Below are 25,201 nucleotides of genomic sequence, written 5' to 3'. Positions count from 1 at the left end.
CATACTGGCATAAGTATTGTATTGTCTAGATGATCCAATGCCACGTGTAGAGCCAATGAGAACTATTGTGGCAATAGACAAATTGCAGTGGGTCCGGGTCCTTGGTAAGACAGGAGTTAATTCTAGCCATAACTAACCCTCTCAAAGCACCTTACCACCATAGATGTGAATGCTGATGGACAATAGTCATTAATGCAGCTCACCCTGCTCTTCTTGGGCACTGGTGTGATTGTTACCCTTTTTGGGACAGTTGGGAACTTCTGACTGTTGCAATGAGAGATTGAAAATGTCTTTGAACACACCTTCCAGTTGGTTGGCACAGGTTTTCAGAGTCTTACCAGGTACTCTATGAGGGCCTGTCACCTTGCAAGGGTTCACTCTCTTGAAAGACATCTTACGTTGGCCTCTAAGACTGAAATCACAGCGTCATTGGGTGTTGCAGGGATCCTCTTAGCTGTAGTTGTATTCTGCTTTTCAAAGCAGCATAAAAGGCATTGAGCTCATCTGGGAGTGAAGCATCGCTGTTTTTTATGATGTGAGGGTGAATGTCTTTTTCCTAGTATTGGGGAATCAAAAACTGGAGGACATAGATTTAAAGTGGGAGGGGAAAATTTTTTAAAGGATCTTGAGGGGTAAGTTCTTCATGCAGAGCATAGTGCTATTATGGAATAAGCTGCCAGAGAAGTGGGTGAGGTAAGTCCAGTAATAATATTTAAAAGACAGGTACATGGACAATAGTAATGCGATCACTCGAGTTGAGTATGATGTTCTCCTAAGGGGTCTTCTATTGGTTGGTCCTTAGATGGCTGTAGGCCAGTCTGGGAGCCACATATTCTGGTGCAGTGTGGGCAAGAGTTGATTGTTCTGTCTCTCATTTTGCAGCTGCTCCTTGCTCTCTGTAGCACAGCAGAGGTCATTCTCAGGTAGTGCAGCTTGCTTTTGAACAGATTTCCTCCATTTGCAGTGTCTTCCCAGTTTTTAGATGAATTTCTTCAGGCTGATTTTGATATTATCTATGAAATGTTTCCTTTGCCCACCAGACCCACTCTGACCTTTCTTCAACCGGGAATGAAGGATATGCTTAGGAAGATGCAAGTTAGGCATCCGGATAACATGATCTGTCCATCAGATTTGGTATTGCTTTATTGTTGATAGACAAGGTTTAGCTGGACGGGACTACCTTAGATGGGCATCTTTATTCACATGGATGAATTGGTCCGAAGGAACTGTTTCTGTACTGTATGACTCTGATTTCAGGGTAATCAGAGAAGCTAAAGACTAGCAGATTTGTACAGATGTATCATGGGAGCATTTTGACTGGTGGCATCACCGCCTCGTATAGAGGCTCCAATGCACAGGATTGAGAATAGCTATAGAGGGTTGTAGATTCAGCCAGCTTCATCATGGGCACTAGGCTCCCCACCATTAAGGACATCTTCAAAAGGTGATACCTCAAGATGGCAGCATCCGTCATGAAGAACTCTCACCATCCAATACTTCTCATTACTAACATCAAAGAGAAGTTCCAGGAGTCTGAAAGTGCACACTCAATTTTTTAGGAACAGCTTCTTCTCCGCCTTCAAACGTCTGTACGGTCCCATGAACACTGCCTCACTATTTTGCTCTTTTTGCACCGTTTATTTATTTTTTTATATGTACTTAGAACTTGCTGTAATTTTTAAGTATTGCACTGTACTGCTACTGCAGAGCAACAAATTTCATGGCATTCTGTATGTCAGTGATAAAAAGTCTGATTCTGAATCCGAAACAGTGTTGGTAAATGTTGATTGTTCTGTAAATAACAATAATATTTGTCCTTCAGACCAGTATGGTTTTAAATTTTGCATGTTGAATATTAATGCCACTGTGGACATCCATGTAAAGAAATTTAAATGTATTAGCTATATTGTCACATGTCCATTGAAACATTGAAACATATAGTTAAATTCATCATTTTTCAATGACCAACACAGTCTGAGGATGTGCTGCGGCAGCCCACAAATGTCGCCATGTTTCCAGTGCCAACATAACATGCCTACAACTTACTAACCCCTACATTTTTGCAGTGTGGGAGGAAACCAGAGCACCCAGTGGAAGCCCACGCAGTCATGTGGAGTACTTTATACCTGATCTGACAGCTGGTGCTGTAAAGTGTTGCGCTAAGCACTTGTAAGGGCAACCTTATCTTGATAGTATACACCAGAGAGCTCGACAGTCTACCGTATTATGGACCACCTACAGTAGGCACCTGAAAGCCCTGAAACAGTACCACCAAAGATCCTTGTGAAAGTTTTTGAGGATCAGCTGGAAAGACGGAGCTATGTACTAACATCAGCACAGGAGGCCAACATAAACTGTACCTCTGATATGATAAAGCAATATAAACTCCGATTCGTAAGCCATGTCATCTGGATGGTTAACTTGTGTCTCCCCAAACAGGTCCTTTACACCTGTCGAAAGAAGGTCAGTGAGCCACTGGTGGGCAAAGGAGACACTTCAAAGATAACATCACAATCAGCCTGAAGAGGTTCAAAATTACACCTATAAACTGGGAAGACATTATAGTCAATAGATACACTTAGAAGAAATCCGTTCAAAAGGGAGCTGTGCTACATGAAAACACCCTCCACTGTACCACAGAGAATGGAATCTGCAAAAGGAAAGACTGAGCAACCAAAAGACCCAACCACTAACCATAGCCACCATTTATTTTTGCCCACCCTGCACCGGATTGGCCTCTACAGTCACCTGAGGACCCACCAATAGATAATTCCTTAGAACATCATACTTGATTCAGATGACCACACTACTAATACTATGCTAACTGCTACACTACCATCCCATCCTTTGATAAAAAGATGCTAGAGCAATAATTGTGTTGAAAGACATGTATTAAATTTCCCATTTGGCACTAAGTCACTCAGAAATTGGTTCAGAATTGCTCCACTTTAAGCTAACCAAATTTTCAACAGCAGTGTTTCTCTTTGGAGTTACATGAAGAAATTTCTCAGTTGCAATGTGCCTTTGCCATGCTAAGAGGCATTGTGGTATAATTTCTGCTGAATCTGATGGCCAAGTGGGTAAAAGTGCCTCCTATTAAATTACACGGTGCAGACGGCCTCGGGTTTGATTCATAGTTGAGCTGAACTTAGCTGAAACAGAAATTAATTTGCATCAGCAAATTTTAAGTAGAAAAACTAGCTTGCAATTTTGTTCCTGTGTACCCAGTTCAGACTGAATTAATGACAGCTGTGTTTCTGTGAAATATTTTCCTGATGCTGCTTTAACAGTCCCTTTCAAAGGACATTCCTATACATGGATGACATCTCCATCTTATGTTTGGACTCACAATTTTTTCATATATTCATCTGTAACCAGTTTGAAGTGGTCTCTGGGACTGGAGTCCATCACAGCATGTGTGACCTTGTTCTTTGACATTTGACCCAACTGATACGCTGATTTTTGCTCTGTCAAGTCTGGCTACCTGATGGAATCGGGTAGCTGGTTCAGAGGAGATGGAGCATGTGACAGGAATTGGACAAGCCAAAACAGAAATTATGAGTGTGACACGCCCTCTCAATAGTAGACAAGAACCTAATCATCAGGCATTAGATTTTCTCACATTTGCTGTACTTGGCACAGGTGTGGTCTATATTCTGTTCCTGTGCTGTGGTAGTCACCTAAAGCTCCTTGGTATTGGTTTATTATTGTCACATGTACCAAGATACACTGAAAAGTTCAAAGTAAATTTAAAGTACATATAAAGTACGAAATTATAGTACATGCATGTCACCATATACAGCCCTGAAATTTGTTTTCTTGTGGGCATACTTAATAAATCCAGGAACCATAATAGAATCAATGAAAGACTGCATCCAACAGGGCGAACAAAGAACCAATGTGCGAAAGACAACTAACTGCAAATACGAAAGAATAAAAAGAAATAATAATAAGTAAATAAGCAATAAATATTGAAAATATGTGATGAAGATTCCTTTAAAGTGAGTCCATAAGTTGTGGGAACAGTTCAGTGATGGGGCAAGTGAAGTTATATTCACCAGTTCAAGAGCCTGATGGTTGAGGAGTAATAACTGTTCCTGACCTGGTGGTGAGAGTCTGGAGACTCCTGTACCTTTTTCCTGATGGTAACAGTGAGAAGAGAGCGTGACTTGGGTGGTGGGAGTTCCTGGTGATGGATGCTAAATCTTAAAATATGGAAATACTTAGTGCTGTTTCAGTGGTACCCAAGATTGATGGTGAAGTTTGGAAAGGCATGCCTGACTGGAAGTGTGATGCTGCAGCCACCATCAGGATGCATTAGAATTTCTAACTAATGTTATTTTAAAGAAACAACTTTTAGAAAATTACCTATTGACTAACTTTTTAATTTCTTCCAGGTTATTCCCTTAGACATTACACTGGAGCTTCAGAAACAAATTATGTCTGAATTAGAAATTCTTTATAAGGTAATTTTGCAGCCCCAGACTGCTAAATTTATCTTTGTTTTTAAATTATTCTCATTGTAATACTGTTTAGTAAAATGTTCTTTTTTTTCCTTCAAATGATTACAGTGTGACTCATCATATATAATAGGATTTTACGGCGCATTTTTTGTGGAAAACAGGATATCAATATGTACAGAGTTCATGGATGGTGAGTTTGAGTGTATTTTAAAATTAAAATATTTGTAAGGTCCCGAATGAATAGAGGTGTTCTTTTTTGTTTGTGTTGCAAGCTCCTGGGCATGTGGAAATCCATGAAATGTTCCGTTCTGTCAAAGTATGTAAATGAAAATCGGAAAATAAATGAGGACACCAGAAGGAATATAATGTAATAGAGAAAAAATAATCTAACCCCAGATTCTGTATGCCGACCTTCTGTGAAAATGCTTTTCACTTTATCAGCAATAACTTGTTACACTTAAGCTGCAGAGCTACCGTGGATTTATCAGTGAATCTAGCTAGATTTGATGCCACTTGAACTATTAGCTGAAACCTGATTTAGATGGCAAATAGGCAACATTTCAATTTGGAATATAGCTTAAAGGATTGATAAAATGTTTGATGGTTGTAACAGATTCAAATCACGTTAGGTTGGTTAGGCTTGTGTGGATATTTGCATTTGGCATACGGTATTTGTTGAGTACCAGTAGGTGTTATATTCAAGTTAAACAGTTAAGTAACATACAAAACATTCATATAATTGAGCTTCATCCATTTTTGTTATATTTTGGGCATTTGTAAAGATAAAAAGAAATTATTTTGTTAGACAAGATTTCCAATAGTTTGGGTCATTTTGTTCACCACTGAGTCATTGATCTAATCTAAGTGAGTGTGGTCTCACTGGCACTCTGAAACACCAAGGTTATGGTTTCAGTAGGACTGAACAATGCTGCAGACATGGCTCTATGGGTACTGACCCATGCTGGGACTACATTTTCACAAGTAGAACCTACACTGGAAATATGATTTCAAAGCCACAACCAATGCTGAGAGCATTACATCAGAGGCACTGAATTTTTTTTGTGTGTGATTAGAGTTCCAGGGGCAGTAGCTCAGGTTCGGAGTACGACTCAACATTTTAGGAATGTTCTTCCCCTCCTCCATCATGTATCTGAATGCTCAATAAACACAATCTTGCTATTCTTCTTTTGCTCAATTCATCCATCCATCGTAACTTGTAGCAATTGCTATGTCTTGCACTGAACTGCTGCTGCAAACCAACAAATTTCGTGACATAAGTCAATGGTAATAAATCAGATTCTGATTATTAGATTAGATTAGATTCAACTTTATTGTCATTGTGCCGAGTACAGATATAAAGCAAAATGAAATGCAGTTAGCATTTAACCAGAACTGCAAAGAATAGTGTTATTTACAAAATAACTGCGAATAAAAGGTAAGTCCTACAGCACACAAATATAAAAGTACTGGGACAGTACAATATGGGTGCAATGCTGCTTATCGCTGTGATGTGAGGTTCAGCAGGGTCTCAGCCTCAGGGAAGAAGCTCTTCCTGGCCTGCAGGTGCAGGAGCGGAGGCTCCTGTAGCACCTACTGGATGGGAGGAGAATAAAAAGTCCATGGCTAGGATGAGATGCATCCTTTATAATGCTTTTCACCCTGCCCAGGCAGCATTTATGGTAGATGTTCTCAGTGGTGGGCAATTGGAAGCCGATAATCTGCTGGCCAGTTTTCACCACACACTGGAGTGCTTTGTGGTCGGATACGGGACAGTTGCCATACCACACTGAGATGCAGTTGGTGAGTATGCTCTCAATGGTACAGTGGTAAAAGTCCATCAGTATCCTGGGACAGAGGTGAGCTTTCTTGATACTCCACAGGAAATAAAGGTGCTGTTGCGCCTTTTTGTTCAGGGTGGAGGAGTTCAGGGACCAGGTGAGATTCTTGGAAATGTGGACACCAAGGAATTTGAAGCTTGATACACACTCCACTACAGCTCCCTACACTCTAATATAGTGTGGTGCCCTGCACTATATTAGAGTGATCACTCCATAGGCAATGACCAGTGCAAGAGATATTCCATAGGTGAATCCACATGCTACAGGTGTGGATTTTAAAGACCATCTCCAAACTGCAGTTGCAATTAAACTGGATTTCCCACAGATGTTCATGCTAATGCACCTTCAAAGAATGGTGTCTTGCCATTATCTTCTTTTAGTGATACTTTATTAATTTCTGACAACAATAGGTTGATCATTCACTTGGCTTTTACTTTTTAAATCTTTGTTGAGAGATTAACTGTCTAGAGTATGGATCCACTACAGGTTACGACAGGGTTCCATATCTGAGAATTGTTCGTAATCCAACAGTTCTTAAGTTAGAAGTGTGGCTTCCCAGCAATATATTTAAATAAAAACATAGGTCAACTAAAGACAATGTGCTCTTAAACCAGGGTGCAGTTACCTTAATTATTCAGATATTGTCACAAACCAAGTTCCCACACAGCAGAAGATGGCTGCAGCTTCACAGCAGAGAGCTAGTTCATCCTGCCAGTCTCGCAAACATTCGTTCGTACATATGGCTGCACATAAGTTGGATGTTCATAACCTTAAGGAGACCAGTTTCTTTCCCCCTAATATCTAAGTACAGTGAATTCCGGTTATTTGGGACACATCAGGACCAGTACATTTTGTCCCAATAAAGCAGCTGCCCAGTTAGCTGGTTTTCATGGAAAAAGGTATATAAAGATAAACTACCATTTAACTGAGTAACAAATTATGTATTTAAGTAAAATACAAACCAAATTGAAACATTATCAGTACTATAAATCTATTATCGATGGAGGAATTCGTGCAGTATATGCTGCTGTGTTCTTTTGGTTGACTAAATGAACCAAATCAGCGCAGGCACCTAGCATAGATAATGAACTGCCTTCATACCATGCATTCGACGAATGCATCCTCCAAATCTTCATTTTCATTGCAACATTCAAGATGATTATCGATATCTTCAAATTCTTCATAGTAGTGCAGCCTGCAGCCATCGACACAGCACTGAGTTGATGGCTATGGCCACAGCCATTGGCTCCTGGACTGGCTTCACTCACCTCGACGGCTCATGACTGTGGACTCACTTTTGGGATTCTGCAGTTTGATGCTTAATGCTCTATGTGTTATTTGTTCTTTTTTTCCCGCACATTTGATGGTCTTGTGTGGGGTTTTTCTTTAAGTGGGTTTTATAGTATTTCTTTGTTTTGTGCTTGCCTGCAAGAAAATTAATCTCAAGGGTGTATACTGTATACATACTTTGATAATTAATGCATTTTGAACTTTAACTTGTTTAATTCCAAGCAGTTTCTGGCATCTCCATGTCTGAATGCTTGAACTCACAGTGAGCAGAACAGTTCTGAATTGTCTTACAGTTTCTTTCTCGCCAACTTTCAGTGACAAAAATGACTGCTTCTTGAAAACAAGTACACACAACTGACGCTATTTAAAAACTGTTCACTGGAAGCATGATGTAGTGTCTAACAGCCACACAAATGCACACATCTGATGCTACTTAGAAACTGTTCAGCAGCAGTCTCTTGCACCAATTAAGTGGCATAGTGTCCCAAATAAATTAAGGAAATCCCAGTTATTTTTTCCATTAATTTTTGTTCTTTAAGAGTTGTCCCAAATAAGCTGCTGTCCTGATTAACTGATGGCTTAATTAAAAGGAATCTATAGTATATGGGAGTAGCATTCCTAATAGATTACTTTTATCCTTCAGTCATGGAAGCGTGCTATCTGATCTAAGATAACTGCTTTTACACATAGCCCATTACAAGTATATGAATGAGAGGGGTATGGAGGGCTATGGTCAATGGGATGAAGCAGAATAACAGTTTGCTACAGTCTAGATGAGCCAAAGGGCTGTAGTGCTCTATGACTCTACAACTAAGTTGATTGGCAGCATGACTGTGTGTTTGTTATGTCTTTATTCAAGAAACTGATGGTTTAGCAATGTTTACATAAAATAAATGCAATGGATTCCAGTTAATTGGGCCGTCATTTAATTGGGTCAGCCACTTAATTAGACAATATTTAAAGAACAAAAACTAACCGAAGAGATAGCCATGATTACATTTGTTTATTTGGGAAATTATGCTGCTTAATTGTGACATGACTATTGCCAAACAATTTCAAACTAGCATCAGATGCATGCACTTGTGGGGCTGTTAGATGCCACATTCTACTTAGACTGAACAGTTTTTAAGTATCAGTTGCTTGTGTTTGTGTTCAAAAAGCAATGATTTTTGTCACTGAAAGTTGGTGAGAAAGAAGTAGTAAAACAGCTTAGGACTGTTTTGCTTACAGCAGTTTCAAGCGTTCGAGCCTGGAGATACCAGAAATGGCCATGAGTGAAAATTAAATAATTTATCTACATCAACAAGTTAGTAACTATGAGTAATTAGAAGGTATTGACAATTATCTTGAATGTTACAATGAAAATGAAGATTTGGAATATGCTGTCATTGATAGATTTGTATGATGACAGTCCATTATGTATACTAAGTATAATAGTGTTCTAAGTTGTTCTGTAGTTCATTTAAATACATGACTTGTTACTCAGCTAACCAGTAGTTTGTATTTTTTATACCTTTTTAGCCATTTCCATGAAACTTCGGCTAATTGGGCAGCTGCTGAGTTGGGCCAAAGTGTACTAATTGTACTGCATTGGGCCACAATAGGCTACAATTTGCCTAATAGATTACTCGGCCTTGGATTACTTGGACAATAGAAATACCTATGCTGTTTATTGATTACAGCTGTAACGTATGGATCTATTTCTTTTAGAGCAATGACCCCTCCCCGCTTTGCACTATGTATAGATCTATTGTGTGCACATGCACTGTTGTCTGTGCATGCGCATTGTTCTTTCTCTCACTTGCTACAATGTGAGTACACCAGTTAAAGCCATCTCCCGCGTGCGTGCTTTTTATTAATTAATATGTAGTTGTACACAGACACAACCAATTGACAATGAGTACGAACCTGAATGTTGGAAAATATCACAAACTGCACCGACAGCTGTTGGACAAAACAGCAAGAGTTAAACAGCACCAGAAAGTCATCATGGACGCTAACAAAGAAATGCATGAGTACAGTGCATAGTAACAATGAAAGATGAGCTGAATTTAAAGTGAAAGTAACCTGGTGATGTCTTCAGTTGGGAAAGCTGATGAATTTGATAGCACTAATGAAGGCTAGGAGTCGTATATGAAGAGGGTTGAGCTGTATTGTAATGTGAACAACATGCAGGAGCAAAGGAAAGCCCCTATGCTTAGCTGAAAGGGCCCGAGAATGCACAGTCTCTTACACAACCTGGTAACCCCTGAAAAGCCAGCAAGCAAGTCGTTCAACAAAATTGTTACAATTTTACAAAATCACCTGAGCACTAAACTGCTGGTAATATCAGACAGATCTAGGTTTTACAAAAGAAACCAGTCAAAAGATGAAAACCTTTCTGAATACATTGCAGAACTGCACAAACTTTCCCAGTACTGTGACTTTAGAGATGGACTTTCTGATCAATTAAGGGATAGAAGAGGCTACTGTCAGAAAGAGATGTAACCTTGATTGGGCATTGACCTTTGCAGTATCATTAGAGACTGCAGCAAAGGATGCAGCAGAACTACAGGAAAGGAGGTTAGAATGTGAAACGCACAAAATGTCCCTGAATGGTGCAAAAAGCCAAAAATGTGGCAAATGCTCCCATGATGCAAAGGACTGTTGGTTCACCTACACACAAAAACAATGCAGTGAACAATGGCAGCAGGTGCTCTGGACTGACGAGTCAAAATTTGAAATTTTTGGCTCAAACAAGAGGCACTTTGTCTTTAGAAGATCTGCTGAGTGCAACGTAGATGAGTGTCTGCAGCTAGCGGTGAAGTATGTCGGAGATTCCCTGCAGGTTTGGGCTGTATTTCTGCAAATGGAGTTAGTAATCTTGTCAGAATTAGTTGAATCCTCAATACTGAGAAGTTCAAGCAGATTCTCATCTATCATGCAATGTCTTCATGGAGGTGTTTGATCAGTCCAAACTTCATTCTGCAGAAGGACAATGATCCCAAACACACACTCAAGGTTATAAAGAACTATCTTCGGAAAAAGAAGATCAAGGAATTCTGCAATAGATGGTGTAGCCTCCAGAGAGCCCTGATCTCAACATCATTGACACTGTCTGAGGTTACCTGGAGAGACGGAAGCAAGCAAGACAGCCAAAATCTGCAGAACTGTGGCAAGTTTTCCAAAATGCTTGGAAAAGTCTGCCAGCCAATTTTCTTATAAAACAGCACAACAGTGTATCTCAGAGAATTAATGCAGTTTTAACAGGTGATCATACCAAATAGTGATTTGATTTAGTTTTTACTGTTTACTGCTATTTATAATAATTTTTTTTGATATTTAGAGACTTCACTTCATTATTTTTGAAAGCATCTTCCCTTTACAATATTTTTACATGTGCCTAAGTCTTTTTACATATTACTGTAGGGCAGTGATATTAATGCTGATTATGATTCAATTAATTGGAATCCACTGTATTTCAAACATGACTATTCAATTTTAGATATGTCAGTAAGCTGGGTTTAGTTAGGAACAATAAACCTAATTTGGATTTGGTTAAGGACAAGAAATTAATTGCTAATTATCTAAAATTGCAGTTGTAGTAATGTTTTAAGTAACTTTATCCTTTAAGTAATTGTTTGTTGTATTTGACCTTGAACCAGATAGCTTTCTGGTATATTATTCAGTTACAAGCACAAAGTTAATTTAAGAATTGCACAGTTGATTGTAATAATATTTATTAAACTGATATTTTCCCCTTATGTTATTATTTTGTTCAGGAGGCTCTTTGGATGTATATAGAAAAATCCCCGAGCATGTACTAGGCAGAATCTCTGTTGCAGTAAGTTTAAATATTTTAAAAAATTTACATTGACATATTTTGGAAATATGCATTAATTTTATCTTGAATATGGTTAATTGTGGGAAAAGGTCACGACATCAGATATTATTAAGTCATTTATTTTGTATATATGTTGTATCTTTATACACACCCAGAAGAAGCTTGGGTGACAGACACAAATTGCAATTTGCATATTATCATGGCCTAGGGGATGTTTGGAATTGTAGACACGGTTAACTGGCTAAAGATTACAGGTAAGTCTTGTAAAAGTAATTAGATGTAACACTTCTATAATTCTGGGCTGGTTGGGGACATCCTAATAGAGTTTGTTTTTAAAACCTTTTTCTGCCTACATCTGAACTCTTCGTTTGCTGAAGAACCCAGAACAGCAGGTACAAGTGTGACTTATAATTAGAACTTAAAAACATTTTAGTATAATATTTCATTGGCTGGCTTTACAAGGTGAAATACACTCAAGGGATTCTGCATTTCAGGGTGTTAGGACATTTATTTGTGCTTGTGATTTGCCATTCTGCAAATTCCCAATCTCCCAGCTGTCTACTATGTGATAATGCTTTGCTGGTTGCAGAGTCTGTGAGAAGCCCAGTTGTCTAGGAGCCAGCCTCAGACTCACTTTGGATATTATGATGCTTAAATTACAATAGTAATTAAAGCTTTGGAGCATCCTTCAAAGATGCTTTTTAAATGTAAGTCACTCTTTTTACTCTGCTTCATCAAATATTTATCACCTTACAATCTTTTTGCTCCTGTGTTATTTTTTAAGAATTCAGTAGTTAAAAAGTAATGAAATTAAGCAGATTAAAGACTCTGTACTTGTTGGAAATCCAGAGTAGCACATACATAATGCTGGAAGAACTCAGCAGGTCAGGCAGCATCAAAGGAAAGGAATAAACAGACAACATTTTGGACCAAAACTCTTCATCAGGACTGCGTGTCCTGTTGAAGGGTCTTGGCCTGAAACGTTGACTATTTATTCATGTCTATGGATTAAACACCTTCTTGTGTGCTTGTTAAGATTAAATTTACTGTTTATGGCATTTAATATATAATTAAAACAGGTACTCAAATTGTAACTTTAAGCAGGTTTTTAATAACCCACAAAAACCTTTGGTTTGATTTGATAATTTACACAAACGTTACAAAACACTTGGGTGAAGAATAGACTTTTATGGAAACAAGTAGGCTCTCAATCCACGGTAAGTCCTTTATGATTTGAATATCTTTACTTTGGATTTTAAAAAAGCACCCATTCTTCAGGTGAGTGTGTCAGTCACAAAGGGCACAGGATCCAGGCTTAATTTGATCTCAAAGCAGCAAAGCATAAAAAATGCCTCTCCAGGAAAGGGCCACAGACAGCAACAAATCCTGGGCTCAGTAGTGAATTCTATACTTTCACGTAACTTTCTTGCTTGCTCAGAACTGGCCATTTCTACTGTCATCCCTTTCGATCAGATTATTTTTTCCATCGGATTGTCTAGAGCAAATTGGGAATTCTTGTGTGGTATTGTATGGATGGGAAGATAAACACTATCTCAGCAAAGCATAATTCGCAGAGGGAAAATATAAAAATAATATGTGGGAGATAAGATCATAATGTTGCATCTGGAATCTTGAATCCATTCTTACTTCCAGTATTTCTCTTCTGGCAGCATGGAATTAGCTCACCAATGTCCATTTAGCTTGTTTTTATATATTAAAGTAATTGTGCTTTATTGTGGATTCAAGTAATATGCTTTTTCAGTTTGAAATGAAATGATTTCCATTCAAAGTGCCAGACAAGGAATCCCTTCCCCAGTTTACTTAATTGGCATGTAGTACATATAAAGTGGGTTGAAAGCTTGACTAATGATACTCAAAACAAAAATATTGTAACATTCCTCTGCTGCTTATTTCAGGTTAACATTTTTGCCAAAAATGGATTTGTGTATTTAAACATGTTAAGGCATTTATTATTAATATTGTTAAAGAATCCCAATCAAGCATGATTTGACTCATTACTTAAACAAGTATCACTAATCCATACATGGGATTGTTGGCTTTACAAATCAGTCATAGCTTATAGAGCAAGAATGTTTCTCTCAACTTTCGTGAAGTTTAATTTTATTTAAAATGTCATGCATATGTTTTTGTTAAGCAGTTAAGCTTGGTTAATATATTTAGGAAGGATAACAAGAACTTCAAGGAATACAAAAAGAATTTACCTGGAATGTTGACAATTTAGTTAAAAGAAGAAACTATGGAAACTTAGAGCAGAAAGAAAGGATAAGTTGTGACTTAATACTTGTGTTCAAAATCCCAAGAGATTTATAAAAGGGAAGCCAATTCAAGTAGTGACAATAGTTCCAAGCTGAACAGCTAGCATTTCTCTGCCTAGGTGCCAGCATGTTCTGGATGTCTATGTAAAAGTCCAGATTTGCTAGCGATTTCTCAACTGTGGTCTTTCACTGGACTTCTCATGGAATCCATCAGTGGAATGCAAAATTACTGTAGCTTTACAGCACTTGATTTGGGGAATTGGTTTGCTGAGCTTACTCTACATTAAAGCAAATAACTTACAATTTCATGCTATCTTTTGCTTTCACATTGAAGAATTTTCATTTTTAGAAAAAATAGGCATTTAAAATAATTCTGGATTAATTTTCAGTTTCTCTCAGTATTTTCTTTCTCTTCATCATGCTTTTCTGTCTGGCCAATCACACTCCTGATTGCTGGATGGTTGTATTAGCTCAGGTGCCTAGGTTACCAAAGAGGAATATTGTACCTTGAAAAATAAAATTTATGAGCAGCTCTGACTAATACATATACAAATGACTTCCAATCAAGTTTTGCTCAGGGAAAGAGGACTTAAAAAGAAGAAAATTGCCTGTCTTTTCTAAAAATCATTTACAGAAAGTGTTTTTATTCAATTATTTTGCTTCAGTAGAATACTGCATAATTTTTTATACAGAGTTAGCTTTGTGGTTTATTTAAAGATGTTTTGAGATATTTTTATTCATAGTTTGAATAGTGAAAACATTTTCTCATATCCAGTTGGCATAAAACTAAAATCTAAAAGACTTTGCCATTTTGTTGGTGGTTTTTCTTTCATCTAGTAATTTTTGTTTTATTTTTAATAAGAGAAGATGTGATAATTCTAAGGATTGGGGAAAAGCTCTGCAATTTAGAGCACTTAATTATAGGTTGCATTTTTTTCCACATTGGCAGTCTTATTCTGACATTCATTATCCCTTGTAGTGACAATTAATTTAAATCCAAGTGATCAAACATCGACAGCTATTAGTCTCAGCTCATTCTAATTCACAGACCTTCATTTTCACAAAGTCCTGTAATTATCTTTGGAAACTGCCCAAGGCGACGGAGCTTCCCTTTGAAAATTGGCTTTTGTCAGTAAATTGGTCATGATTTGCTTGTTACTGCAGTAATTTAATGTATAATTTTATGAGATCATATATTTGCACAGCCAAAATGGAAGTATTTAAATACACATATTGATTATTGAGTCGACAAACAAAAGTTTGAGCATCAGTGCATCTTACTTGTGAATCTCAATTACCACCTCAATACGCACATTAAATATTTTTGGGTAAACTCTTTGTTTTTTAAGGTGCTATTCTTGTTTTCTTTCTCTCTGTTGACATCTTTGGGCAGTTTCACAGGGCTGACTGTGATTATGTATGAGAGCCGTGAGCCAAAAAAGGACTCAAGTCATTAGAAGACTGCACAAGAGCTTTCACTGTCCCTTCATTCTATTTACTTTCATGTGCTTCCCTTCCATCCTGTTCTTGGATTGATTACTTGAATAATCCAGAGTAGATAACTTCACCCATCTCAACGCTAACCTGATTCCACAACCTATGGACTCACTTTCAAGGACTCCACAACTCACATTCTCATATTATTTATTTATTTTCTATTATAGTTTGTATTTGCACAGTATGTCTTCTTTTGCACTGTCGTTTGTCAATGCTTGTGTGTAGTTTTTGTTGATTCTATTGTATTTCTTTGTTCTACTGTGAATGCCCACAAGAAAATGAATCTCAAGGTGGTATGTGGTGACATATGCATACTTTAATAATAAATTTACTTTTTAACTTTGAACTACAGTGCAGTGTACCACAATTAATGTTCTAATGACAATTGATAACTAGAAGTAATCAAACAATGCACATTTTGTGAAAGTTACGTTTTTAGTAAGTAATTTAGCACAGAAAAAGATTTGATTTTCTTACCAGAAGAATTTTTGCTAAGCATATTTTAGTATGAGTTACTTGTCCAAATTATGGTAACAAAGATGGCATTGGAGAGTGTCCAGAAGAGGTTCACAAAAATAATCCGGGGAATGAAAGGGTATGTATGCGGCACGTATGTTGGCTTTAGGCCTATACTCATTGGGGTTTAGAAGAATGAGGGAGGAGATCTCATTTAAACCTATAGAATATTGAAAGGCTGAGATAGACTGGATATGAAGATGATGTTTCCTATACTGGGTAAGTCCAGGAGCAGAGGCTGCCTTGTCTGATGGCCTAAAAGCAGTTGAATGATTTATACAATATAATCCTCTTTTATGAAGTTGTAGAGTAGTAAACATATGCATTTTATTTTCACAAACCAAACTATTTACTTCAAATTTTCATGTTTTTAAAATACCAGTGAACTTGGAAAATGCATTACCTTGAAGAATGATTTGTTGCTCAAGAATACTAGAGGTCTGCCAAGGTCCACAAAGATCATGTAAGAAGAGTAGGAGAGCATGGTAATAATATTCACAAAATGCTGGTGGAATACAGCAGGCCAGGCAGCATCTATAAGAAGAAACACTGTCGACGTTTCGGGTCTTGGCCTGAAACGTCGACAGTGCTTCTCCTTATAGATGCTGCCTGGCCTGCTGTGTTCCACCAGCATTTTGTGTGTGTTGTTTGAATTTCCAGCATCTGCAGATTTCCTTGTGTTTGATCGTAATAATATTGATCACGATGTAGTATGATTAGGTCTACAATAATACAAGTCAGTGCAGGTTCAATAATGTCAAATCTAAAGGAAAAGACATAATAGATAGTTGAACAATGGAATAAAAGAAACTTAGAAAAAACATTTAAAGTATACTATTAGGCAAACAGAAATTTAAAAATTACTTTATGAAAGAATGTTAAAGAATAAACTTTCCCATAGACACATAAATAACAAATGGAAATTGAGGGACTGCAATAGAATGAGCAAGATAAACTTGCAGACAAATGCTTGAAGTATTTAATAACTATTCTTCCTCAGTTTTTAACCAAAAGAAAATAGAAAAATTATTTCAATGATAGAAACTTAGAAAGATTATTAATATAGCCGAGGCAAAGAAAGTAAAATGAAAAATAGATACAGTGCCTATAAACTATCTTCCTTGGAAGTTTTCGTGTTTTATTGTTTTACAACATTGAATCACAGTGGATTTAATTTGGCTTTTTTGACACTGATCAACAGAAAAAGACTGTTTCATGTCAACGTGAAAACAGATCTCTACAAAGTGAACTAAAATAATTGCAAATATCAAACACAAAGTAACTGATTGCATAAGTATTCACCCCCCCCTTTTAAAATGACATATCAAATCATCGCTGGTTCAGTCAATGGGTTTTAGAAGTCACATAATTAGTCAAATGGAGATCCATTTTTGGAGACCATGTGCAGTCAAGGTGTTTCAATTGATTGTAGTAAAAATATACCTGCTTCTGGAAGATCCAACTGCTGGAGAGTTAGTATCTTGGCAAAAACTACACCATGAAGACAAAAGAACACTTCAAGCAACTCCACAAAAAAGGTTATTGAAAAGCACAAGCCAGGAAATGGATGCAAGAAAATTTCCAAGTCACTGAATATCCCTTGAAGTACAGTTAAGTCAGTCATCAGGAAATGGAAAGAATATGGCACAGCTGTAAATCTGCCGAAAGCAGGCCGTCCTCAAAAACTGAGTGACCATGCAAAAAGGGGACCAGTGAGGGAGTCCACCAAGAGACCTATGACAGATCTAGCAGAGTTAAAAGCTTCAGTGGTTGAGATGGGAGAGACTCACCTGTTGCCCGAGTGCTTCAACAGTCCCAGCTTTATGGGAGAGTGGCAAAGAGAAAGACTATTGATAAAGCTGGCATGAAATCTTGGCTTGAGTTTGCCAGAAGGCATGCGGGAGATTCTAAAGTCAGCTAGAAGAAGGTTCTATGATCTGATGAAACCAAAATTGAGCTTTTTGGCCATCAGATGACACACTATGTTTCATTAAAAACACACCATCCTACCTTCAAGCTTGTTGGTGGCTGCATCATGCTGTGGGGATACTTCACTACAGCAGTTCTGGAAGACTTGTGTAGGAAGAGGGTAAAATGAATGCAGCAAAATACAGGGAAATCCTGGATGAAAACCTGATGCCATCTACAAGAGAACTGCGATTTGTGAGAAGATTTGTTTTCCAGCAAGACATTGACCCCAAGCATGAAGCCAAAGCTACACAGGAATGAATGGCTTAAAAACAAAAAAGTTAATGTCCAAGTTAGAGTCCAGACCTCAATCCAATTGAGAATTTGTGGCTGGACTTGAGGGCTGTTCATTCATGATCCCCATGCAATCTGACAGAGCTTGAAAAGTTTTGTAAAGAAGAATGGGAAAAAGTTGCAGTGTCCAGATGTGCAAAGCTGGTAGAGACCTATCGACACAGACTCAAGGTTATAATTGCTGCCAAAGGTACATCTACTAAATATTGACTTGAGGGTGAATATTCATACTTTCAATTATTTTGTGTTTTATATTTGTAATTAATTTAGACCACTTTGTAGAGATCTGTTTTCACTTTGACATAAAAGGGTTTTTTTCCTGTTGATCCGTGACAAAAAAGCCAAATTAAATCCACTGTGACTCAATGTTGTAAAACAATAGAACATAAAAACTTCCAGAGTGGGAAGGGTGGTTGAATACTTTTTATAGGCACTGTATCTTATAAAATTGTGGACAGGGGAGATTAGGAGAATATTTTCAGTACTGGCAGAACCCAACACATAGGGAGACAAACACATTGTAATTACTAATAAAACCTTGAGAGAAATAACCTTCCATAGTGAGGTTTGTTATTGCAATGGAACTTTCTAGCACGGGAAGTGGTGAGGTAAATAGATTAGGCATTTACAAAAAAAAAATTAGGTGCATGAGAGAAAGTGAAATAGAAATGTGTTTACATTTCAAAGTAAAATTTATTATCAAAGAACTTGCAACCCTGAGATTCTTTTTCTGTGGGCATACTTGGCAAATTTTAGAGGTGCTGCAAAACTGAGAATAGGTAGATGGAGAATAAACAGCTAAACAGACACTTCAGTCCATAAGGCCTGTTTCCATGCCGAAAAGACTGTGTTAAGAAATGCAAGTGTTTGTGATCCCCTTCATAATTGTTTGCTGTAGCAATTCATAAACACAAGAGATTCTGCAGATGCTGGAACTCCAGAGCAACGCACACCAAATGCTGGAGATGCTCGGCAGGTCAGGCACTGGTTTTAGAAAATATTTGATTAATAAAACCTGTCCTAACAATTTCTTTCACTTAAGATTTGGAAGTATTTGACACCAAGAAAGGAGGAGAGAGGACTGAAGATGAATATCACTGAGCATTAGTTACAGTACAAGATGAACAAAAGAAGGTCTTTCTCAGGTCTTTTTCATAAGCTTCCTCATGAAATGTTTCTTCTAAGCGTACAAATTCAGTGTGCTTTAATTCAGGGAACTTTTCAGTTTAAATCCCACAAGTGGTTTTGGTAAAGGTTAATATGTGCATCATCAGTGCCTACTTTTCAAAATATTGTATTGTCCATAAATTGTGCTGGAAAGTACAAGGGTTGTGCATGATTTCAATTTTTTTTATCATTTGATGTTAATTTCATGATTTCCATCTACTTGCTGGTTTTGTTTATTTTACACAGCTTGCAGTAACAAGAACTATTCCAAACTGTTCCCTTGTCATTCTACTTGCAGTGTTCTGCTTTGGGAATTTATTAATAAATGTCAGTTCAACATTAGGCAAATTTCCATCTCATTTGCAATGCAGAATTTTCTTTGACTGCATTTTCTGCTCAGTCTGCTCCAGCTCTATTTTCCACAATATATCACAAAGGAATGCAGAAATTTGCATCATGACATCATACAACCAATCTATGCATATAAGGTAGATGTATTTATATTTATTGTGTTTTTTTATTATTATGTTCTTTATCTTATTGTGTTTTCTTTGTACTGCATGGGATCTCGAGTAACAATTATTTTGTTCTCCCTTAAACATGTACTGGAAATGACATTAAACAATCTTGAATTTTGAATACAAAAACATAGCTATTTCTGACCAAGGTAATGAGCAATTGAACCTAAAACTGTGATGGACTGGAGCAGACTAGATGGTCCATCGGGCCTGTCTTATACAGTCATGTTACAATTAGACATCATTATCCCTTTTGCTCCCACCTCCAGGCATGTAACCCCCTGGGAGAACTAAATGAACTGATTAAAAAATAATAATTTTGGGGGGAAAAACTTGGGAGATTCTTCTCTGACCACCAAAGTAAACAAAAAAAATCATTTAAAAAACCACAGTGACCATTAAGCAAATAATCCAGTGTGCATTGGTGCCATTCTCTGCCATATGCTTGGTGTTTTTGAGAAACTATGTTGAACTCCTTGAGAAATGTGTGTATTGTTCCTTAGGTTTACTATTGGAAATACAGGCATAAATTAGACTTGCACCTTCCCAACTCTGAATCTAACCCCTTGGGTGCTACGAATCAGAATCAAGTTTATTATCACTGACGTATGTCATGAAATTTGTTGTTTTGCAGCATCAATACAGTGCAATACATAAAATGCGCTATAAATTACAATTTAAAAATATATAAAAAGTAAGTAGACCAAAAAGAACAAAATAGTGAGTTAGTATTCTTTGGTTCATGAACTGTTTAGCAATCTGATGGCAGAGGAGAAGAAACTGCCCCTAAAGCATTGAGTCTGTGTCTTCAGCCTCCTATAGCTCCTCTCTGATGATAGGAATGAGAAGAGGGCATGGCCTGGGTGGTGGAGTCCTTAATGACACTTGCAGTCTTTTTGAGTCATCGCCTTTTAAAGATGCCCTTGATGGTTGAATTCCATTTACTTCAACTTTTAAAGAATTTCTTATTTCACATAACTCAGTAAAATGTCAAAAACAACATGAAGCATGCTGGTTTGGGTCCCATGTCAACTCACCCTTCTTAAGTAGTATTTGGCCATTGTGGTAAATGATATTGTTGTGGATATTTGTCAGTGTTGTTGTGTTCTTTCACCTAATGCATCTAGTTTATTATGTTAAATTGTCCTGAGATTGTATCAGTGAATTTTGGGTATTAAACAGGCAAAATAAGTTTTGCATAAGAAAAGGCTATAGTCCAAACAGGGTATTTCTTCCTAGGTCTAGCTAATTGTCTTATTTACTTGTCATATTCTTCCATTATTTTTCCTTCTCCAGAATGTAGTTTATTCACTCTTCAGTCAAGTTACATTGTATATTTCAATAGAGTAAAGAACTTCCATTGTAATGTTCTGCTATTGCCCATTTTAAAAAAAATTACAGACTCTCTTTGATATACATAAAGCTAACCATTACAAATTGAAGGAACTCAATGAAGAATCAATGTTAACTGTAGAAAAATTGATATCATTTTTAAAGGAAGCTTTTCATCCAATATCTTGAATAAATGTTGAAATACCATTGATTTCCTTTTTTGCCGCTCCTTAGTTCAGCTGCTTTTAGAGATTAGCTATGAGTTTTTTTGTGGGAATACAATATAGCTACTATAAAATTGAAGCTTGTATATCTGCCTACACTTTAAACACATTTCCCATTGCACATCATCAAGGAACCCCATCATCCAGGCCATGCTCTCCTCTTGTTGCTGCCATTGGGAAGGAGGTACAGGAGCCTTAGATCCCACAGCACCAAGTTCAGGAACAGTTATAACCCTTCAACTAACAGACTCCTGAACTAGCTTGGATGACTTCACTCACCTCAACTCTGAACGGATACCGAGTCACTTTCAAGCACTCTGCAACTCATGTTCTCGGAATTACTTTTTTACTTTCTTTTTCACGGTTTGTCTTCTTTTGCACATTGGCTGTTAGTCTTTGTGTGTCATTTTTAATTGACTCTTTCGTACCTTTTCCGTTTCTGTAAATAGAGCAAAAGTACTGCATGGAGGGTGGGATTTAAACTAGACTTTCAAGGGGATTGGAACCAGAGTGCCAGAACAGATAGTGGAGTAGGCGGATGTTGTTAAGATGTCAGACAAGTCAGGAATCAAAAGGTTGAGCATGGTGGGACAAACTTCTCAGTTGCATATATTTCAATGCAAGAAAGACAGATGAGCTCAGGGCATGGGTCAACACGTGGAATTATAACATTGTAGCCATTAGTGAGACTTGCAAGAGGGACAGGACTGGCTACTCAATATTTCAGTTTTTAGATGCGACAGAGCGGGAACGATTAATGGATGAAGGGTGGCATTCATAGTCAGGGAAAATGTCATGGCAGTGCTCCATCAGGACAGACTGGAAAACTCGTATAGTGAGGTTTTATGTGTGGAACTGAGGCATAAGAATGGTATGACCATGTTAATGGGACTATATTAAAGATTATCCAACAGTCAGTGGGAATTAGAGGAACAAATTTGTAGAGAGATTGCAGGTTGTTGCAAAAAACATAAGGTGATAGTAGATGATTTTAACTTAATTCATATTGACTGGGACTCCCATACTGTAAAAGGACTAGATGGGATAGAGTTTGTCAAATGCATTCAAGAAAGTTTCCTTAGTCAGTACACAGAAGTCCCAAAGAGAGCATGTGTAATACTTGATCTCCTTTTAGGGAATGAGATGAGACAGGACAGGTGACAGAAGTTTGTGTGGGGAACACTTTAAATCTGGTGATCATAATGCCATTAGTTTCAAGGTAATTATGGCAAAAGGATAGGTCTTTTCCTCAGTTGAGATTCCAAATTGGAGAAAAGGCTCATTTTGATTGGAACAGGCTGTTTTCTGATGATGTTGTAAGCAGAAGATCTTCAAAAGTGAATTTTTGAGAGTACAAAGCTTGTATGTACCTATCAGAATATAGGCAAGGATAATTTATTTAGAGAACCTTGGTTTTTGAGAGATATTGAGGGCCTGGAGGGAGGTAATAGCAGATAGGAACAAAGGGGGTACTTGAAGAGTATAAGAAATGCAAGAGAACACTAAAAAACAAGTAAGGAGGGCTAAAAGAAGGCATGAGGTTACTCTGGCAGATGAGGTGATAGAGAATCCTAAGGGCTTCTACAGATATGTTAAGAACAAAAGGATTGAATGGGACAGAATTGGTCCTGGAAAATCAGAATGATAATCTATGTGTGGAACCAAAAGGGAGATCTCAAATGGATGTTTTGCATCTGTATTTACTTGCGAGATGGATACAGTCTATAGAAGTGAGGCAAAGCAACAGCGAGGTTATGGACCTATACAGATTACACAGGAGCAAGTGTTTGTTTCCTTGAGCTAAGTTAAGGTAGATGAATCTCCAGGGCCTGATGGGGAGTTCCTTTGGACCCTGTGAAATTGCAGGGGCCCAGGCAGAGATATTTAAATCATCCTTAGTGATAAGTGAGGTACCAGAGGATTGCAGGATAGTTAATGTTGTTCCGCTAAGAAAAGCTTTAAGAGTAAACCAGGAAATTGTAGGCTGGTAAGCCTGATATCAGTAGTGGAAAAGTTAATGAAAGGTATTCTAAGGGTCTGGATGTACGAGTATCTAGATAGATAGGGACTGATTAAAGATAGTAAGAATGGCCTTGTTCCTGGTAGGTTGTGTCTAACCAATCTGATAGAGATTTTTGACAAAGTTACCAGGAAAGTTGATGAAGGTAAGGCAATGTGATATTATGTTGAAGTTGTACAATATGTTGTTGAGGCCTAATTTAGAGTACTATGTGCAGTTTTGGTCACCTACCTACAGGAAAGATTACAGTAAAAATTGACAAGAATGTTGCCAGGACTGGAGGTCAGTTGTAAGGAAAGATTGAATAGGTTGGAAATTTATTCCCTAGAAAATTGAAGACTGAGCGGAAATTTGATAGAGGTATACAAAATTATGAAGGGTACAATTAGGGTAAATGCAAGCAGGTTTTTTGCACTGAGATTAGGTGAGAGTACAACTAGAGATGATGGATTAAGGGAGAAAAATATTAAGGGGATTATGTTTAAGGGGAACATAAGGGGAAACTTCCTTGCTCAGTGGATGGTGAGAATGTGGAATGAACTGCCAGTGCAAGGGGTGGATGCAATTTTGATTTCAACTTTTAAAAGTTGACAGATTAGGAGAAATTCGCAAAGAAGTGGCATATGGAATAGTGTAGGGAAGAGTATGGTCATGCACTTTGGTAGAAGGAATAAAGGCGTAGCCTATTTTCTAAACAGGGAGAAAATTAAAAATCTAAGCTGCAAAGGGAATTGGGAATCATGCACAATTCTCTAAAGGTTAACTTGCAGGCTGAGTCGGTGGTAAGAAAGGCAAATGCAATGTTAGCATTCTATTCAAGAGGACATGACTATAAAAGCTAGGATGTAATGCTAAGGCTTTATATGGCATTGGTCAGACTGCACTTGGAGTATTGTGAGCTGTTTTGGGCACCTTATTTAAGAAAAGATATGCTAGCGTTGCGAGAGGTTCCGCTGGAGGTTCACGAGAATGATTCCTGAAATGAAAAGTTTAATTCTTTGATGACTCTGGGCCTGTACGCAAGGATGGATCTTACTGAAACCCATTAAATATTGAAAGGCTTAGATAGAGTGGGTATATTTAAAGTGGAGGTTAATAAGTTTCACGATTAGTCGGCATCAAAAGTTATGGGAAGAAAGCAGGTGAACGGGATTAAGAGGGATGATAAACACCCTTGATGGAATGTTGAAGCAGATTTGCTGGGCTGAATGGCCTAATTCTGTTCATGTGTCTTATGGTTTTAATAAGGATAATTTTATTACCATAATGCATTGAAGTAGTACAAGGAACAACAATAACAGAATAGAAAGTTGTTATCCTGAACATTGTGATGATGCTATGTCAGCACCAAAATGTGCAATGACACTTGCAGGCTGACTCCAGTACGTACATCTTCAAGTGTGTTGGTAGTTAATGCAAATGATGCATTTCACTGTGTGTTTCGGTGAGCATGTGATAAAAAAAATCTAAATATTAATGCAGAATAAAGTATTACAGTTACAGAGAAAGTGCAGTGCAGTGAGACAATAAAGTGCAAGGCCATAATGAGGTAGATTGTGAGGTCAAGAATCTATTGTACTGAGGAACTGTTCAATAATCTCATAAGAGTGGGATAGATGTTTGCCTTGAGCCTGACAGTATGTGCTTTCAGGCTTTTGTATCTTCTACATGATGGGAGAGGAGAGAAGAGAACATGTCTGGGGTGGGTGGGAGTGCAGACAGAGTCCAAGGAGAGGAGGTTTGTTTCCATGATGTGTTGAGGTGTGTCCTCAACTCTCCACAGTATCTCTGGCATTGCTGCTCTATTGATAGAGTGAATCTATCAGAAAGCAGTGTATATTTACCTTGATTTGCTAAGAGTGAAGGAATTTCCAACAGACAAAATATTTAAGAAATTAAAGCTTTTAGTTAGATGAACACGTAAATTTTCGTCAGCCATTTTTGACATGTTTTCTTAAATGTAAAAGGAGAATAA

At 37.6% G+C, this 25,201-nt stretch overlaps 1 protein-coding gene across 3 annotated transcripts in view; it reads left to right on the top strand.

Annotated features, from left to right (window-relative positions):
- Nucleotides 1-25,201, top strand: part of map2k5 (mitogen-activated protein kinase kinase 5) — a 311,788-nt gene that overhangs the window by 158,284 nt on the left and 128,303 nt on the right. For all 3 annotated transcript variants that reach the window (XM_073032634.1, XM_073032633.1, XM_073032635.1), the window contains 3 exons: nt 4,398-4,466; nt 4,572-4,653; nt 11,353-11,414. In XM_073032634.1, coding sequence (XP_072888735.1) covers nt 4,398-4,466; nt 4,572-4,653; nt 11,353-11,414 — 213 coding nt within the window. The remainder of the gene's footprint in view (nt 1-4,397; nt 4,467-4,571; nt 4,654-11,352; nt 11,415-25,201) is intronic.

Source organism: Hemitrygon akajei, chromosome 30, assembly GCF_048418815.1.
Source record: "Hemitrygon akajei chromosome 30, sHemAka1.3, whole genome shotgun sequence".
Taxonomy (NCBI): domain Eukaryota; kingdom Metazoa; phylum Chordata; class Chondrichthyes; order Myliobatiformes; family Dasyatidae; genus Hemitrygon; species Hemitrygon akajei.
This window is presented reverse-complemented; position numbering and strand designations above follow the sequence as displayed.